This window comes from Dermochelys coriacea, chromosome 10 (genome assembly GCF_009764565.3).
Source record: "Dermochelys coriacea isolate rDerCor1 chromosome 10, rDerCor1.pri.v4, whole genome shotgun sequence".
Taxonomy (NCBI): Eukaryota; Metazoa; Chordata; order Testudines; family Dermochelyidae; genus Dermochelys; species Dermochelys coriacea.
Genome location: NC_050077.1, coordinates 55481576 through 55502565, shown reverse-complemented (window position 1 = coordinate 55502565; position 20990 = coordinate 55481576). Strand labels below are relative to the sequence as shown.

Genomic DNA, 20990 nt, shown 5'->3' with positions numbered 1-20990 from the left:
GTGTGTGCAGCCTCTTTTGCCTATAATGGGAGTCTGCAAGGGCATAAGGATCTGTCCGAGCAGATCAGACTGCAGGATTATGGCCATATCATTGCCCCTGTAAGTCTTTGCCTGCTGTTTATACACCAACAATTTAATCTTTTCAGTGGTACTGAAGCACTCTCTCTTTTTATGCTTTCCAAAAGAAGCCTATGCCAAAAATTAAGATAGAAGTGGTATTAATGCTCCTAACGGCTATTCAATGAGCTCCCAGTATACAGTTATTTAAATAGGCCAAAGCTTTAATCCTCTACCAATTCTCTTATTATCTACGTATACACAAATTTCTAGTATGGCAGTCACCATGGTATCTTGTATGTAAAGTAAATAGGTTGGGGGAGGAGGGAATTGAGATTACATCTCTGAAAAAATGGCACCTTAAAAGCTAATCTGATGGTTTATTTTTTGTGGGTTTCCAGATGGCTTAAAGATATTTAAATTATAATTTAACATGAAAAAAGTTATGTTCAAGAATTCATATTAAAGCAGTCCTTTTAATTTCTCTCATTGCCATAAAAATAATGCTGATGCCCAGATAATTTGTTTCTGCTTTCTCTTTTTATTTCCTAAACGTTTTATAAAATAAATAGGACATGAACAAGTTCTTGCAGATCTGGTCAAAGTTTGAGATTAGGTCATAAATTAAGATTAATTTGATAACCTCATTCTATCATCATCTATCACAAAAATCATCACACAGCTTGATACCAGTAGTGATAGTCTCTGTCGAGTAGGCCCAAAAGTGGAACAGCAGGAGATGCTGCAGGCTGGGCACTGATGTGCACTGACAAAACCCTGCAAGGAAGCTTACCAAAATGTCAAGCCAGTTCTATTAGTCCCATTTTTTAAAAAGCTCCATATTCACTCACACACTAACGACAGAACATAAAACATTAAGAATCCTGCAAAAGATTTGGAACCAGATTTTCAAAGGTAATTAGGTACCTAGAGAAAAGGAGTACTTGTGGCACCTTAGAGACTAACAAATTTATTTGAGCATAAGCTTTCGTGAGCTACAGCTCACTTCATCGGATGCATCGGATGAAGTGAGCTGTAACTCACGAAAGCTTATGCTCAAATACATTTGTTAGTCTCTAAGGTGCCACAAGTACTCCTTTTCTTTTTGCGAATACAGACTAACAAGGCTGCTACTCTGAAACCTGTCATAGATGCCTAGAGATGCAGACAGGCAGTTAGTGGGATTTTCAAAAGCGTCTGAGCAGGTTAGGTACCCAACTCCCAATACATTTAGGAATCTAGCCCTTTGCTCCCGGTATTTTTTTTTGGGGGGGAAGGGTGTAAAGGGATTGGGAGAGAATTGGGGGCACTTCGACTTTTACTTGAATTCAGAACAGGGAAATATATATACATGCAATTCATGCAAATTCCCACCTTCACCCTCCCTTTCATGATTAAAACTCCAGTAGTTTCAGGGAAAGCAAGAAAAAAAACTCAACTGTGTGATTTTTGTGCTGTCTTTTCACAGAAGGAAATACTAATATTATTAATACATGTGGTAAAAATGCACTGAGGAGAAAACACAATGCAATATGACCCATATGTTCTTCTTCTGTGCAAAAGCATAGAGAAGGGGAAGAAATAATGGACAAAGACTGCAGCTTCCACTGTTCCTGGGACTGGCAGGGGTGCAGAGTGGGTAGACTGCAGTGCTGGAAAAGGGACAAGAGGACTAGGGAATCCCAGCCATGACCAATTAGGGCCTGATCCTGCAAACACAAGTATTTGTGTTTGCACATGAATAGCACCAATGAACCCAAGAGGAATTCTCATGAGTGAAGTTAACAGTGTCCTAAGTTTTCCAGGAGCCATGACCACCACAGAGCACGCCTCACTATATAGTGGGACTTCCCTCTCTGAAATACTCTTCAGCCCCCCTACTCCAAGCCACTGCCATGCAGCAAGACCACTATCTTTGCTGTCACTGGTTCACTGTAATGCTACAGGGCCAACATTAGCACACTGCTTATTTCACCCACTTTGTGCAGCTCTTCCACTGGCCCTTTTCCTTTCCCGCGTGGCACATGGATATTTCCTGGAGGGGGTAAAGGTGGCTCTAAGGAGATTGTGGTGGACCCAGCATTTTGTTTATCTGCCTTCCCCTCTCCAGTTCTCAACTGTGGTTTTCTCTAAAAATTTGCTAATTATGGCACTATGCAGCTGGAGGAAGGAGTTGACCTTAATTAAGTCTCTTTTTATATAACTGCCCATTTTCAACTATCCGCAACTTGCACCTGTAACATATGAAACTCTCCTGGTGTATGCACATGGGGCTTTTGCGGGCACATACAGAAATGAGCAAACTCTTCTTTTAAGCATGTTTGAAAATTTGGAGCCGTAATTTCATGACATTCATTCAGTTTCTGTAGTAGGTGGATCATTTATTTCTAATGCAAATGGCAGAGTAAACAACATGTTCAGTGCTACTGAACTACATCTACAGCACTTTCCATATTTGCAGGCTTACTGTGATGGAATGTGTAGCTTTTAGCTGTGTATTGGCTGGGGAGCACTAAGCAGTGATCTTGCAGTGTTACACTAGAAATCAAGTTCCAAAGGCATCTTTTCCAAGCTTACCTAACTGACAAGGTTCAGTTGGAGACTGGCCTTGAGCAGAGAGGGTGTGCTCCAGCAGGGGTGGTGGAAGATTTGAGTGGGAAGTTATACCTAGTAAGCCTCTAGGAAAAGGAGGTATGGAGTCCCAAGTTGCACAAATCCTCCTGCAATACCACCAGAAGAGACACTTATTCCCAAGAGAAGGGCAGGTAAACAAACCTGCCTGAAGGGGGATTATCTAGGTGTCCAGAGTATCAATATAGACACACACTAGAAGGATTTAAGAATGGAATGAGCGATAATGGTACTCATGCTGGTATGGATAGTTTTGTTTTGGATAAAGATAAGATTGTTTTGTTTTTGATAATGAATTACCATCACACTGATTAATTTAGACACAGAAAGTAGGGGGCTCTGGTGCAGTGTTAACTAATTTAGTGACATTCCAGAGCAAACTTCAAAATACTCTTGCCATTGCTTTTAGCTAAAAGTAACCAGTCTTACTAATATTAGTACACACACACATATTACAGAATAGAAAAAAATATTTAAATGGTTACCTGAATTATGATATTTTTTCCCAACATATTCAAATGCAAAGAGGAGCTGGAGATCTGTTGGCTGGGAATAATGTGCTACTGCAAGGCACACCTAGGAAAAAATAATTTTGTTTTTACTGTTCAGCATTATTGAATATAAAAGTTCTTTAGTGTAAGAATCAAAACTGTATATAAAAAAAGGAGTTATTACCAGGAATTATGGCACTGTAAGAGTATAACAAAAGACTGTATTAAAAATGGTCTAATGTAATATTGCCAGATTTGACTTGAGAGAAGGACTTATGATATATTTTGATATTTGGTTAAATTGGCTAATATTTGCTGGAGAAGTGTCATAGCAGTCAAGATAGGTGAATTTTTGACCTTACATAAAGAGTGACTTGAAGTTATAGACTGATTTAACTAATTTAATTAGTTAAATCGGTCTATAACTGAATTAACTAATATAATTTCTTAGTGCTTTAATAGGACTTCGTTTTTAACAGAAAGGTCAGCCAGCTACAGGAGTCCCCACCAAAATTCTCAGTATATAGACAGCAACATACAGGCAGGGGATGTGAACTACTAAGCTGACGTGTAGGTGTACAAACTGGAGGAGAGTAGATAGAGAAAAGAGCACAATGGGATTCCATTCTTGGTTGGTCCTTAGGCACTACTGTAACAATCAAATCAAATCAAGAAGTCTTGCATTTTAGAGCCCAACCCTCACATTATTTCTTGAAACAGCCGCCTCCCATTTTTACCTCTAAGGCCTGGAGGAGTTATGTCAATCCTGCAGCAAAATACATCCCATTCACTGATGCAGGGGACGACAGATGGCTTCAAGACTTTTGGAGTAGAAGTAAAGGGATTATCTAGGAATAAGGAATGGCCAAATCTCCATTATAATACGGGTGCTCTCCTCCCTCTATAGTCACTTCTGCCTTATTTTTCAAAGGGTCTGAGCACCCCTAGCTTCCCATCAATTTACAATTTCAACCCCTCTGAAAAATCAAAATATTGTGTTATTTTGACCAGGCATGAGGATTTACGATTAGTTAGATATATCAGTAAGTCATATCTTCTCCATTCCCTGAATGGTCTTGAAAATGCAATGTGAGCCAGATATCAGCCTGATAACTTTGGGTCTTGCCCCTAGAAATTCCGCATCTAGCTGACTGGTGTTTAGTCAGACAAGGAAACACCTGCTTATCATATAAGAATGCCTGTGAACTCAGCAAGTCCCAAAATCTCTTCTAAGAATGATACTGTGATCAGAGTATACAGGCTGCGTCACTTGCCCTACCCTAAGATGGGCACTGCTGCAGAACATCAAAACCATAGAACAATTATGTCCTCATCACTGCAGCATAAAAAGTTGTTCTACAGGATCAGAAATTAATGCGATAGAAGACAGAAGCTCACTCAGTAAAGCTATACACTATGCAAAAGACAAGGTCAGAATTAGGGCTTGATCCTGCAAACACAAGTATTTGTATTTGCACATGAATAGCACCAATGAACCCGAGAGGAATTCTCATGAGTGAAATTAACAGTGTCCTAAGTATTCCAGGAGGAGGCCCTAAATTTCAATTATAATTTAGCTCTGTCATTCTTTATCTGCAAAACTGAGTACTCACCATAGAAAAACAAATTGTTTTCCTTCTGACCAGAATGGACAGAAGGAAACAGTAAGGGTCAAATCTCAGAAATGGAGCAAAGCTCCCATAAAATTCCAAGCAAGACTCTTTTCATACCCCAATGCTCCAAGCGGGGCTCATTGTAAAGGCTTTATGTTTGCTTTCTTCCTCCCCTCCAAATAAATGCTCAAAATTTGCTGTTTTACTAAAATATGCCTCCTTCACCTCCAAAGGAAGTATCTGAGGAAAGTGAAGTTATTTTACTATATTAAATCTACTCCAGAAGTCTAGGTACAGGAAATTCAACCTGTCAAAGTTATTAAAAATCTTACTAGAGATTTATTTATTAAAATCTACTTTGCTTTGCAAGGAGCTGTTGAGACCTGTTACAGAGAGCTTCTTGACATTCAAAGCATTTAAGAGTCCTCCTGCCTGGAATCTCTGCTACCGTTGGCCACAGGATAATAGACTGAAAATCTTAAAGATGCCTTTGATTTTGCATGTGTATGCAGGATGCCCAGCACTTGTACTGAATGTACACTGAGAAATTTTATCTTATTTGTCTTTTCTTAAACACACTTACTAATAAGTAAATAGTACTGCATCCAAATGCAATGGGGCTATCTAAACCAGGAGTGGGGAACCTATGGCCCCCGGGCCGCATCCGGCCTGCTGCTTCATTTCATCCAGCCCATGGGAAGTCTCCGTGCCACAGGCTGGAAGCCCCGAGCCTGTCCCTGCGGCCCCTAGGTGCAATCAGAAAATCTCCAAGCATGGCCACTGCCTGCCCCGGTGCCAGCCCCGCAGCTCCCATTGGCTGGGAACCACGGCCAATGGGAGCTGCGGGGGCAGCACCTGCAGGCATGGGCTGCTTCTGGTCTGCACCCCAACCCCTGCCCTAGCCTAAAACCCCCTCCCACACCCTGAACCCCTCATTTCTGGCCTAGGGGAAACCCCGAGTCTCTGCGCCCCCCCACCCCCCCGCAAGGCTGTGTGTGGCGTGAGACTGATTTTTATTGTGGGTTAATGCCTCCTGATAGAAAAAAGATTCCCCATCCCTGATCTAAACATTAAGATAGGGAGCTAGATTTTGAGAGGCAAAAATACTTTTTATGAAGAGATACATTTTTAATTATTTGTGTATTCAAAGTTGTATCAAATTACATATGAAAAGTAATACAATGGGCCAGATTTTCACAGGTACCGAGTGCACTAATATTACTGAATATTGTGCTGATATTACTACACTGAAGTTGTAGATACTCACCATTTCTGATTTTTAGCCTTGAAGATTGTAAGCAAAAGCTCATGTATGAGGAAATGGAACCTAGCCATATATAGTGTGTCTCTTCACATGCCAAACATACCATAAAATACAGTATCGCCACTAGGACTTGTTAAAGGCTTTATAATGAGTAAAGTCTTAAACCTATATTAAGACTTATACTAAGCAGTCCTATTCAGTAGCAAAGAGACGTCAACAAGTTAATGTAATTTTAAGAGTGAAGATCATAAGTATGACTATTAGTTCATGTTCAGTTTGGGTTACATTACTGGATGGTGACCCAAATACACAGAATTACAACTGCAGGAATCACACCAGAAAAATCACACCTCACCCTATTAGGTACTATTTTGTACTTCATTTAATTTTGCCCATTACCTCTTTATTTTGCTACATTTTAGCCCCCATACAGCATAGATAGGTACATTTAGGGCACTATTTAAAAATAAAACAAACAAACAAACATTCTTTGCTTCCAAGGCGTTGAGAAAGTTCTCTCATGTTTTGTTTCACTTGTTATGGGGAAAATTTTCTTATAATCATACACATGAAAACAAGATTGCTGGGACAGGCCATTAAGGGATTAATACAATTGATGGCACGATGCCTCAGAAAAGTCGGAGAGTACATTCAGGCTTAACTCTGTATGGGGATTACTAAAGTATTTCTAGGCCTATGTATAAAAGGAACTTAGAGTGGCTATATTTTCATTTTGATCTGACTTTTGATGAGAACATTCTCTATTTGTAGAACCAACTTTTAATGGCTGCATACTGACTAATTGCAAACTATTTTTTGCACACTCTAAAAGTCACTAAAATCCTTATACAGTCTTAAAGGAACAGTTCCCTATACCTCTTCTCCTATACTACTGTTTTCAGTTCAACAATGAAACTACAGCACAAAACAGGTTGGGTCTGATGTCATTCCAGTTTAAGTAGTCACTGGAAAATTAGTTAGCATGGTTTCAGAGTAGCAGCCGTGTTAGTCCGTATTCGCAAAAAGAAAAGGAGTACTTGTGGCACCTTAGAGACTAACAAATTTATTTGAGCATAAGCTTTCGTGAGCTACAGCTAAATGCATCCGAAGAAGTGAGCTGTAGCTCAAGAAAGCTTATGCTCAAATAAATTTGTTAGTCTCTAAGGTGCCACAAGTACTCCTTTTCTTTTTACTTAGCATGGGGCTTTGAAACTATATACTTAATTAAGCAGATTCTTGTTTGGGTTTTTTGTTTGTTTCTTTGTTTTTTTACAGGTGGAGGAGAGGGTTGAGCCATTTCTTTAAAAGTGCTTAAACTCTAGGTGAAACATGGGGTTCACTACAATACTGATTGTATACTCCATTTAGAGTAGCAGCCGTGTTAGTCTGTATTCACAAAAAGAAAAGGAGTACTTGTGGCACCTTAGAGACTAACAAATTTATTTGAGCATAAGCCTTTTCTTTTTGTGAATACAGACTAACACTGCTGCTACTCTGAAACCTGTCATTATGCAAGGCACTGAATTTAGCCGTATAGAGTAGAAATCTGTCAACTTCAAAATTTGTTAGTCTCTAAGGTGCCACAAGTACTCCTTTTCTTTTTATACTCCATTTAGGAAACTATTTCACAGGGTTCCCAGGGTAGGAAAGGGCCATTAGCCATCACAAAAAATGGATAACTCCATTTGAATTGCTAGAAGTCATGCATGTGAAATCTTGATATACTTTATGTTTTATCATACAAATCTTAGCTGAAAATCAACATGACTGGCAAAGTAAGTATTCATTTTAATATCAGATTTCTATACTTCAGAAAAAGCTTCTTATACTGTTGCTATTTCCAGCTATGTAATTTCTGTAACATAATGAGCACCTTCTTTTGTCTATTAAAAGGATCACTTTAATCAATCTATTGCACTAAAACAAGAACAGAGATCTGCAAATGTATAGATGCTGGGCTTAATTCTCTAATTTATTAATCAGTTTTACACTTGTGTAACTCTACTGAACTCAGTGGAGTTACTCCTAATACACACTTCTGCGAGAAGAGTCAAAGCCCCCTAGGTGTAGTAGTTTGATCAAGATTCGAGAGTTGAATTGCAAAGAAAAGGATATAGTTTCAAATCAGAAAATTGAAAAGAGCTAATTTTAAAATCAAATACTTGAAACCTAGCTCCTTCTCTATTTGCCTGACAAGTCCTGAGTTCAGGATTTTGTGGTATCACCATAACTACCTGAAACAGCGCCTTCCAGCATTATTTTTGGTGGCAGTGACCATAACTGCGACAGAGAATACTAGACTTTGAACCTGAGAAATAAGTGGAGGAGGGGCACCTTTTCAAAATCTTCATTTCAACACTGAATCACAGAAAGAGCGGGAAATGATTTAGGTCACATACATTGTGCAGCTCTCTGTAAGGCTATGTACTGCATTTTTTCCTAGTGCTTGTCTAGTTCGGTTTTAACATATAAACAAATGTTCTTGTAATTTTTGAGTTGAAAACAAAAGCAATTATTTAAGATCCCAAATCACTATGAACACATATGTAAACAATCTTTAAAAATCACCTTTAATTTTCCTCTGGAACACATGCAAAACCTAAGAAAACTGAAATATTTATTAAAATTGGATAAGATTTAATTAGGTTTTCATATACCGTGAAGCAAACAACTGGAACACATAAGATAGTAACTGCTGATTCAGGCCCTGATTCTGCATTGTGATCTGAACAGGCAGACTGTTGCATCAATAGAGACTCCCCAATGCAGTGAATAAAGTATCTCCCAGATGCAGCAGTCCACCTGTGTTGATCATAGTGTAGAGTCATGGCCTTTCTTTCTTCCAAATAAATGTTAACATTTTGTTCTGCTACAATCTTCACTTGGAATTTTATCCAGTGAAATTAACACAGCCTATCAAACAACAATTTATTTGCTAACAAGAACTAAAGCCCTATTTGTGTTTTATTTATTCCTGACTATGCAACTCCATATAGTAGCTTTATTGTCTAGGACTTTAAAGACAAACAAATTCCATAGTCCTCAGCAGAATGCAGTTAGAAGTTGAAAGCTCAAACTGAGGACAAACATGTTTTACAGGAAGTGTTCTTGTATCAAACTGATAAACATTCAGCATTTTTGCCAACTGCAATTGTACAAAACCAAAGATATTCAGAACCATCATTTAAAAAACAGAAGAACAGTTTTCACTTACAGGAGAGATTGTTAATTAAAAAGTAAAAATAATGGACTTAATTACCCCATCAGTAAATTACAAATTAATTTGTAATTAATTAATTCCAAATTAATTTTGTAAATTACAAATTAAGATGCAAATGACATCTCCCTGTACCAGCAGTGCCCCAAGAGCAATTCCACGTCTTGGAATCACAGGTGCTGTTTGCACTGCAACCCACCCCGCAATTCCACATCTTGGAAACACAGGTGATGTTTGCACTGCAACCACAGGTGAAAGTAAGCTGGTCTGGTCTGGCGTACTGGAAAGAGCCAGAACACCATACTGGACCAGACCGGCTTCCTCAGGCTGGTGCTTAAAAGGCCCCAGGGCTCCCAGTCGCAGCCGGAGCCCTGGGGCCTTTAAATCTTGATTTAAAGAGCCTGGCCCCGCCTCTTCCGGTTGAGTCCACACCACCTGCTCAGGACTCCAGAGTATGGTAAGTCCTTTAAGTTACTTTCATCTCTGACTGCAACCCTTCCCACCACACTTCTAACAGAGGAGGATAGCTCTAATTTAGGATCCAGGCTCCTTAGCCGTCCCATTAGAGGAAGCTGCTTGAGGCATGCACCAGACAAGCACATCCCCTGGTTGTGCAGGCCATTCTACACCCCAGCCCACACCATCTGCTTTTATGGTTTCACTAGCAGGATGCAGGCCCCCCTCCATGGCACTGCAACTGTCCATGCCTGGTAAAGATTTGCCAATGGAAAGGCATGTAACAAGGACTGAATCAAGTTCCATGAATATAGTTTATTAATACTCCATATTTGCAAATGCTCTTTTGGCACAATGAAAAAATAACCTTCTTGACCCCCAACACACAGGCTACATCTACACTAACAGCTAGGGGTGTGATTCCAGCTCGCGTAGATGTACGCGTGTTAACTCTCATGTGAGCTAGCACGGTAAAAATAACAGGGTAGCCGCGGCAGCACTGACAATGGCAGCAAGTTCTAGAAGCAATGAGCTCATCAAGGGGTTCAGGCGGAGTTGAACTCAGGATGGCTAGCACAGTGTTGTCACTGTCCATGCTACTGTAGCTGTGCTACTATTTTTAGTGTGCTAGTTCAGATGAGAGCTAACACGCGTGTGTCTACATGACTGGGAATCACACCCCTAGCTCTTAGTGTTGTAGCCTCAGACAATTGTCCATAGCTCTTATGCCATGCTCAGTCCAATTTCAAATGCTAAGAGAGTTTTCTACCACTTTGTAGTAATTCATAGGATACGTCTACACTGCAATAAAACACCCACATGGGTTCCTGGGGCTCAGACTGTAGATCTATAAAACTGCAATGCAAATTGTGGGCTTAGGCTGGAACGTGGGCTCTTGGACCCTATGAGGGGACATCTACACTGCAATTTTATTGCCCTGCAGCTTGAGCCCCAGTCAGCTGACACAGGCCAGTTACATCTGTTTTATTGCAGTGTAGATATACCCATAAAGGTCAATTATATGCAGCAGCTATTTGATTTGTGTGTAACAATACAGATAGTGTAGATAACAGGTAAGAGTACAACTATTTCTACACACTGAAGATTAAGTTGCAATTTTTTCTCATTTCAGAATCTTTGTTTACGTGCATGTTAAATTATTGAATTGCACAGTATTTTCTACTAGGCCCTAAGAGAAACACTAAAATAGAGATTTTTTTTTTTTTTAATTTACTTAACTGAATTTCATTTTGAGAAATCACTGCAGGGGCCCATGTCTCCTAAGACTCTAAAGACATACATGCCTTGGAGATCCTAACAAAGATGATACCTTTTGTATTCCTGAACCTGAGAGATAACTAATTTTGTGATTTGTGCAACAAACAATTAGAGTGTGCTCAGTCACCTTTTGTGTGAGCCAGTCATACAGGCCCACTGACTAGGAACTGTCTGATGTACATCAGGTACTCCTAGGGGAATTCTGCACCACTACACAATGCAGAATTTTGCAGAAATGAATGTTGTGCACGCAGAATTTCCTTTCCTCCACAGAAATGGCCTGCAGTGCTGCTGACCGCCACTAGTGGCTGCTGGACCCGGCAGAGCCCAACTCACACATAGAAGACACTGCTGGGGGGACTGGGAGGGAGCTAGAGGGTTTCTGACAGCTGCAGTTCCCAGCATGCCCTGAGGGAAGGAGAGGGCAGCGCACAGGAAACTCTGTGCAAGCCTGGGACCGAGCATCAGTCCCTGGGCCCTGGGGCTGCAGGGGGTTGAGTGTCTGGGCAAGCGGGGGCCCCACGGCTGGGCTCTGGCAGGGGAGGGGGTGTGGGAATCTGGGCCGGGGAGGCCTAGGGCTGGGCTCTGGGAGGGAGGGGAGTGCCTGGCCTCTGGCTGGGGTCTGGTAGGGGAAGGGGGCAGAGAAACAGGAAGTGGGTTGTAATAGGGGTTTCTTTAACTCTACTCCTGGGGGAATTTTTGAGAGTGTCTGTATTGTTACAGACATACTTGCTGACAGGTATTTTGAAATAAACTACCAAAATAATTGAAAGTGGCGTGATTATGTAGTGTTATTTTGACAAAATTTACAGAATTTTAGTATATTATGTGTAGAATTTTTATTTTGTCACAGAATTTTTATTTTTTGGCACAGAATGCCCCCAGGAATAATCAGGAGAAGCTACAACTAGCAGCAGAGGATAAAACTAAGGCAGTAAAAAAAAAAAAAAGAAGCTGTTTAAAGCCATTTCAAATGAAAAATAAAGAACTGAAAGAGAGGATAATGCTGGGGCCTGAGAGATTAAGAAATGTTGAGTCTCTGCAATACTGTCACTGTGTACAAAAGGTGACAACTAAAAACAAAAAAGAAGTGTCTCATCTCCCCTCCCCTGCTACCCCTAAAAATATTTATGACTTGTGGGGGAAGAGCTGGTTTTGACTGGACAGGAATAAGGTTTTGGCCTGGATTACTTTTTCTCCTTTTCCCTGTATAATTATGTGTCTTTGTATATAATATAGATCTCATACACCTCACACGTTTAAAAAGGCTTCTCAGAGGAATGGAGATGTGGGTGTTGGAGACTGGAAAGACAGAGAAATTGCAGATATATTTAGGCAGTAGGACACTACAGGGCGTGCGCCACTCTTTTGTACTGCCAAGTCCCACATGCATTGTCAGGCAACATGCCAAAGGCAAAATCTTGCAGCCACCAAAGTTATAATATCCCAGAATGATGCATCCCTAGTCAGTCTTATTTGACAGTTCTGAAATTGGTCCATAGTATCATTTAATAACTGTTCAATATTGTTGCACCAAATACTTACGAATTAAAATTAAGTGATATATTATAATTAAACCTGTGCAATCAGTACAATATCAAACATTTTAAATTGTACTTTATGTAGCCAGCTGCTATAATAGCCAGATAGCAGTCCTTTTTTATTATTACCATATTTAATCGTAACTGAAATTAAATTAAAAGTCTTGCTTTTCATTAAACTGTGAAACTAGCCATTACTTCTCTTTTCAAGTTTCCTGGCTTAAGCCTTCCCCGAACCTTCTTACTCCTACTTCCCCTTCCTCCCACACCCATCTGGTTTTCCTTCTTTTGGAGGCTTCTCAGCTTTAATCTGAGGGCAAAACAGCTGAATCAAATTGTAAAATAATGATGGGTCTGGAGATTTCCCCCATGATTCACTAGCTCAACCTTGTATCTATATTCTTCTGGATATCATGCCCCTTCAAATGGACATGTAACTTAAGAGTGCAAGGGAGCATTTAAGAAGTACATTGGCTGCTGTTTCATAGTTAAGACTGAAGCTATTTTATTATAATTCAGATTTTCAAACCTCTTCCTAATAATGTCTTCCAAAATAAATTAATCCTCATGAAATTTCAAACATTCTGGCATCCTCAGGTAAAGGTTTTCTGAGCAGTTTGGATATGGGGTGTTTGTGGGGAAAATCAGAAAAAATGAGCTTTTAAAGTTGTATCATTATCATTAACACAGCATATTTGTTCATGGACACAGTCAAATAATCCACTATATGTTCCCTATATTGGCTACAATAGCTTCAAACTTATTTTTTTCCATTGTAGACACAGATCAGTACTATCAGTTCCTGAATGTCTCATACCTGCTGGAATATTAACAAATCGCTTTGCTACTAAAGCCTATTCTTCCTCCTTCTCCCCCGCAAATATCCCCTAAGCTCACTCTCCTAAGGGACAGACCACATTCTTTGGGCCCAAGCCTGCAAACACAGACACAATCTGACTCAGAGAAACAGTCCAATTCATTTCAAGGGACCACTCACATGACTCAAATTACTCTTTTTTATAGGTTTTTACAGTATCAGGCCTCCAGACACCAAATATGTGAAAAGGTTAAAAGGAATTCAAAGCTAGTTTTTAAAATAATTTTATTCAGGTTTTTCTAAATACCTGCTTTTAAAAGTAAGCCACAGTCTCAGTTTGCAGAGTACAACACTTAAGTTGGCCCAGTTTCCAGCAGTGAATACGTTCTTTGATGTTTACTGTGTTTAGATATCTCAAAGTCTTCTATAGACACAGTGAAAAGGTAAGTGTCTTTGTTTTGCTTCAACAGTGACTTCATTCATAACACAGAGGAACACTGTCCTGAGGGGATCATGCTCAGATCATGCTCACTCTGGGAGCCCAAGGGGAATTCCTCTCCTCTGACTTGCACAGTCAAATTCAGTTATGCAAATTTTCCAAATTAAATGTCATGCTGGTGATCTGATTTATAAATCACTGAAGTTCAGTCACTACAACTGCTTCATTGGTAGGCTTCTGATTTTAAATGGAGGCTGCCTCAGAAAATGAAACAGAATCTGTAACAATGGGTCAGGGTCAGTTCTACCATTTGACTTTTTTTCCCAATTATTTTAAACCGTCAAGACAGGGGAAAAAATGTTATCTGGGACCACCTTTTTCTGTTAGAAATCTCTCACATTTGTCTTCAGTTGAATTAGTCTGGCCAATTCACAGTTCATGACACAACTGCTGAGCTTTACGGTCTCATTACCCAATATCTGAAACAGGCAGCCTTTAAATTAAACTGTTCAATCAACAAGCCCTTGGAGGAATTTATAAATATACAATTCCATGCAGCTCACAGTTTTCATGAATAGTTCATAACCTAGCACAAGAAGCGGCACACAAATTAATTAGGCAAAAAATGGTATAGCAGACACATACATATTTTGATTTTTCCCAGGGGAAAAGCTGGGATTTCTCTGGAACTTTATGTAGTGTAAAATACACTATGCCACCTTTGAGCCTAAGAAAACTAAGATTTTTTCCCAATAGAATTCAACAAGGCCCTGATTTTTAAAGATGTGGCCCGCCCTCTTTGCACCCACAAATTGTAGGCAGAATTGTAGCCATAATTTTGTATCCACAATTAATGTTGCATGGATAGTACACAAGTAATATTAAAGGAGTCCTCAAAATTTTAGGTGTAAAAAGGCTGGCTAAGCCCCCCTCACAAAGATTCACCAATAGAGAAAATAATCTCTTACTCACTGCTGAAAAAACGAACCAGAGGCCAGATAAAAAAGCATGCCACAACACAGATCTGAAAGATTTAAGCTAAATGACCTGGAGACAGAAGCGTCTGATCCAAGATATCATAGGCTCCTTCTTCTCTGATTAAAGCTACATCCCAAAATAATCTAATTAAACAAAATCCTGACTGGACCAAAACTTCAGTTACATATGTAAAGTGTTCTTATCATTCTGCATTAGCCAAAAAGTTGATTTTTTTTTTTGTCATTTTGCCCTCCAGTGAAGCAAAGGTCCTTCCACCACCTAAATGTATTTTGGTCTTCAAAATTATGTCGGAGCTCAGCATTCGCATAATTAAAAAGTTAAGATTTGCAGTAACTGTTTATTTTGGAAAAATAAAAGGAGTACTTGTGGTACCTTAGAGACTAACAAATTTATTTGAGCATAAGCTTTCGTGAGCTACAGCTCACTTCATCCGATGCATTCGGTGGAAAATACAGTGGGGAGATTTAGATACACACACAGAGAACATGAAACAGTGGGTTTTATCATACACACTGTAAGGAGAGTGATCATTTAAGATGAGCTATTACCAGCAGGAGGGGCGGGGGAGGAGGAAAACCTTTTATGGTGATAATCAAGGTGGGCCATTTCCAGCAGTTAACAAGAACATCTGAGAAACAGTGGGGGGCAAGGTGGGGGGGGAGAAATAACATGGGGAAATAGTTTTACTTTGTGTAATGACTCATCCACTCCAGTCTCTATTCAAGCCTAAGTTAATTGTATCCAGTTTGCAAATTAATTCCAATTCAGCAGTCTCTCGCTGGAGTCTGTTTTTGAAGTTTTTTTGTTGAAGAATAGCCAATCTCAGGTCTCTAATCGAGTGACCGGAGAGATTGAAGTGTTCTCCGACTGGTTTTTGAATGTTATAATTCTTGACGTCTGATTTGTGTCCATTTATTCTTTTACGTAGAGACTGTCCAGTTTGACCAATGTACATGGTAGAGGGGCATTGCTGGCACATGATGGCATATATCACATTGGTAAATGCGCAGGTGAATGAGCCTCTGATAGCGTGGCTGATGTGATTAGGCCCTATGATGGTTTCTCCTGAATAGATATGTGGACAGAATTGGCAACGGGCTTTGTTGCAAGGATAGGTTCCTGCGTTAGTGGTTCTGTTGTGTGGTTGCTGGTGAGTATTTGCTTCGGGTTGGGGGGCTGTCTGCAAGCAAGGACTGGCCTGTCTCCCAAGATCTGTGAGAGTGATGGGTCGTCCTTCAGGATAGGTTGTAGATCCTTGATGATGCGTTGGAGAGGTTTTAGTTGGGGGCTGAAGGTGATGGCTAGTGGCATTCTGTTATTTTCTTTGTTGGGCCTGTCCTGCAGTAGGTGACTTCTGGGTACTCTTCTGGCTCTGTCAGTCTGTTTCTTCACTTCAGCAGGTGGGTATTGTAGTTGTAAGAATGCATGATAGAGATCTTGTAGGTGTTTGTCTCTGCCTGAGGGGTTGAAGCAAATGCGGTGATATCGTAGAGCTTGGCTGTAGACAATGGATCGTGTGGTGTGATCTGAATGAAAGCTAGAGGCATGTAGGTAGGAATAGCGGTCAGTAGGTTTCCGATATAGGGTGGTGTTTATGTGACCATCGCTTATTAGCACCGTAGTGTTAATCCTCGTCCATCCCACCATCAACCTCAGCCTGGACCAGTCCACACAAGAGATCCACTTCCTGGACACTACGGTGCTAATAAGCGATGGTCACATAAACACCACCCTATATTGGAAACCTACTGACCGCTATTCCTACCTACATGCCTCTAGCTTTCATTCAGATCACACTTCAATCTCTCCGGTCACTCGATTAGAGACCTGAGATTGGCTATTCTTCAACAAAAAAACTTCAAAAACAGACTCCAGCGAGAGACTGCTGAATTGGAATTAATTTGCAAACTGGATACAATTAACTTAGGCTTGAATAGAGACTGGGAGTGGATGGGTCATTGCACAAAGTAAAACTATTTCCCCATGTTATTTCTCCGCCCCCCCACCTTACCCCCCACTGTTTCTCAGATGTTCTTGTTAACTGCTGGAAATGGCCCACCTTGATTATCACCATAAAAGGTTTTCCTCCTCCCCCGCCCCTCCTGCTGGTAATAGCTCATCTTAAGTGATCACTCTCCTTACAGTGTGTATGATAAAACCCACTGTTTCATGTTTTCTGTGTGTGTATCTAAATCTCCCCACTGTATTTTCCACCGAATGCATCGGATGAAGTGAGCTGTAGCTCACGAAAGCTTATGCTCAAATAAATTTGTTAGTCTCTAAGGTGCCACAAGTACTCCTTTTCTTTTTGCGAATACAGACTAACACGGCTGCTACTCTGAAACCTGTTTATTTTGGTAGTGCCAACTAACTAGGCATATAAAAGTGGTGATGCCAGATAGAATATCCTGCTTGTACAAGTTGCATTTATTTTCCTGGTTAAAAAAGAAAGGTGCAGAGAGCCAGAGAAGAATTCAACAGGAGAGGAAGGAAAGTCTACATCATCAGTATTGGAAGGAAATGTCAACAGTCTAGGTTGCTTGTTTGATGAGTACAAACCAGTTTGCAGGTCAGGAAATTCCCTTTTATTTAAACACTGAAAATAGGAATGCAGCTAATAAACTGTCTAATCTGTTTTGGATCTAGGATTTTATAGTTTTTACATTCCCCCCGAAGGAATCAGACTCCTTTTCTACATCAGCCTTCCCAGAATTTAAAAAGCCCAGCACCAATATATCAGGAAGTATAAATGAATGGTCTTGTTGTTCAGGCTTTACTGAACTCCAAACATTCACTTGGAATTTTTGACAAATTTGGAACGCCAAGCATTTGCCAGAAAATACTTGCCCAGATTCCAGGAGGTATATTTAAATTTCAGCATTCTAACCTTTTGGTAACTTTAGGTTTCAAATTTCCAGTATACACTTGGAAGTACCTAACATTTTCCATTTTCAGCTGTAAAACAATCTCTACCATGGGATATGTAGCTCAAATATATCATTTGACTGCAGCCTTGGAAGTTTTAAACTAACCTTTAAAATACTGGTTCCCTAAGTCTGCAGTCAGTTTTTAAAGTAGAACAGATTTGATTTCACTAATGCACTGAAAGAGTATTACAAGGGGGGTGGAAATTACACAACAATAAGCACACAATGCAAATGCACACTGGAAAACATTTGCACAAATTTCCAGTTTGCGCATGCACATGACTAACAACATACACATTTAGCTATGTGCACACATAATAGGAGATTTTTGAGTTCACATCTGGAAAGGAACATATAAAGCAGATGTATAAATACACATCTAGGTGAGTCCTAAAAACCAGTCTTTAAGTTTTGATGATGCAGGAGACTGGTAACTGGCCTTTCATTTTTGGGTCACAGGTCTGAATTTGACCTCTCACAATGGCGAAAACAATTAATATCCAAAAGTTGTCTGCATATTTAACGGAGTTCCATTTTCTAGGGAACAGGTATCCACATCAAAGCACATTACTATTATAATTAGCACACTTGATGACAGCCTCAGTGGAAAGAATGAATGGGAATGGTGACTAAACTACTCACCCTCCACTGAGGGTTTTCCAGAAAAAAGTTGGTGTATACTGGGAAAATAAACACTTCCTGTACTGCACCTCAAGTGAACATACTTCAGACATGTGACGGGGCAAGGCCAGATGGCTATAGAAAAGTAGGCAGGGAGAATGCTAGGTTGATTGGGACACCTGAAGCCAATCAGGGGCTGGCTGAAACTAGTTAAAAGCCTCCCAGTTAGTCAGGTGGGTGTGCATGTCAGGAACTGTGGGAGGAAGTTGCACTGTTGGAGAGACTTAGTACACACCATATCAGGCACAAGGAAGGAGGCCCTGAGGTAAGGGTGAAGTGGAGCTTGAGGAAGTGAGGGTTGCTGTGGGGGAAGTAGCCCAGGGAATTGTACATGTCATGTTTCTAAAAGGTCAGCTACCATAGCTGATACTATTAGGGTCCCTGGGCTGGAGCCCGGAGTAGAGGGTGGGTCTGGGCACCCCCTACCCTTTGCCCCCTGATTAATCACTGAGACTGGGAGACAACAGAGACTGTGCAAGGAAGGATAACTTCTCCTCACCTCCCTTGCTGACTTATGATGAAAATGGCTCAGTAGACTGTGACCCTTGTTTCTAGAGAGAGAAGGGTTTTGTGGAGGGTCACAGTGAGCCTCTGAGGCTAGCGAAATCCGCAAGGAAACGCGGGACCCATGAGGCAAGGACAGAGCTTTGTCACAAGACACTAGCTCCTTTAATCTAGAACCATTCAAATATCTACATACGTATTTTCTTGATGTATTAGTGAAAATATGCTATACAACATCTTCTGTTACATCAATGTTTAGGCATATGTACCTCATCTGTACTAGAAAAGATTCACATTTCATCCTGAGATGATTTTCTGTAACCAAATTATCTTAAAACACTATTATAGATAAGTACCTGCATTTTAGAAAGACTAAAAGGTAGTTTTTAATTAGTGAGACTGAATTAGTCTTCTTTAATCTCTATCAAGAGTTTAAAAAAAAACAACATGAGAAATTCCATAATACCAGAGATGGCACTGCAGGAACTCCAACACAATAAGGAATTTTAAGGAAAAACTGCATGTTTTTAATACCTTTTTTGCACTTTCAGGGCCTGCTTCATCAAAGCGAAATCGGACAATACGGAAATCTTTGCAATAAATAATTAATTCTGTTGGATTAAATTTAAGTTTCTGGTTGGGACCAAGGACCTTCTGTTTCCTCTTTGTGTCATTAACTAAAACAAAAAACAAACATTGTTAAAGATCAAGTATAGAGTATACACTTAAAGAAAAATACTGTTAGTTACATTCAGATGACACCAGTACTGTAAAAATTAATATTGTTTGAGTAGAACAGATGGAGCTCCTTGTGAGTCACATTATGATCAAATGTCTATCTGACTGTATAACTGACTTATAGCTGTTGTCCTCATTTCCTCTATGTCCAAATGACCATTGGTGATGGATAATTATATTCCACAAACAAGGGATTTCATATACAGCACCTCTTAGCAACCCATCTTGCCCAGCATGAGTCCTCTCCTGGCAAGGTCATTTCTTAATGATTGTCTAATGAAGCATCATTACTAGGATGATATACAATTTGATCTCTGCCTCTTAAAACTTGCTTGCTCAGTATGTCACTTTTTAAGGCATTTCACTAACGACAATAACAATAAAACCCTGACTTCTGTGTAAACACACTGACACTAATCTGTCCAAAATTTTGGAAGGGAAATACTGCACCCCTTCTAAACCCACCACAACTTAATTCAGTTAAAAAGGAAAGTAGACAACACAGCTCTGCGGATGCCCCTTGTGATAGAAATAGGGTCAAGTAGCTCACCTCTTCACTCCATCCTAATCTATCCACTGTTTGGCTATGGAGGATTAGGAATCTATGCCAACCCTTGCAAATTTCTCCCAGAGAGACCTCTGTTAATGAAATCAAAAGCCAATTTCAAATTGACAGAGACCACCTATTTTACTTCCTTGGGACAAATGAGTAACGGCAAAACAATCAATCGCGGAGCAGCCATTCCTGAAAGTGGCTTGCTCCCATGCAAATAGATTACAACTCTCCATGCAATCCACTAAACTCCAATATCTGGATAGATTTTTAAAACCATCGGAGAGATTAATTGCTCAGTAATTCCCAGGATAATTTCTGTCACCTTTTCTATATAGTAAAAAAAAATAACACCAGCGAACCAACCTGCAAGAAAATATCCTCTATTATTTATATTAATAATACCAATTAATATTATAAATATATTATTTATATTATTAATGGCTAATACCAAGGCCCACCAAATGATACAGTCTTTATAAATGTCTGCAGAGAGAATATCCTCATCAGGAGCTTTGTTATGGAGGTTTATCAAAATTCTATCTTACCAAGTGGAGAGAGGGGACCATTCCAGAAAGAGACATCAGGCAAGGTCCAATGAGATAGACTGTATCAAAAGGCTGATGGATGTGAGTATCAGTATAATGCTGCTCATCCTGTAATTTTGACAATCTTAATAAATACTATGGGAGTTTATGCAGGTCCAAAAGCTGGTCCTCCAAAACTGGATAAAAGTTTCTCTCTAATTTTAAACTTAACTAATAGATTCCACTTAATCTGCTTT

At 39.9% G+C, this 20990-nt stretch overlaps 1 protein-coding gene across 3 annotated transcripts in view; it reads right to left on the bottom strand.

The window, feature by feature from the left end:
* The window catches only part of MTMR10 (myotubularin related protein 10), a 77505-nt gene that overhangs the window by 15896 nt on the left and 40619 nt on the right, over positions 1-20990 (bottom strand). For all 3 annotated transcript variants that reach the window (XM_038417863.2, XM_038417862.2, XM_043493838.1), the window contains exons 5-6: positions 19450-19592; positions 3174-3264 (exon numbers count right to left, since the gene is read on the bottom strand). In XM_038417863.2, the coding sequence (XP_038273791.1) occupies positions 3174-3264; positions 19450-19592 (234 nt within the window). The remainder of the gene's footprint in view (positions 1-3173; positions 3265-19449; positions 19593-20990) is intronic.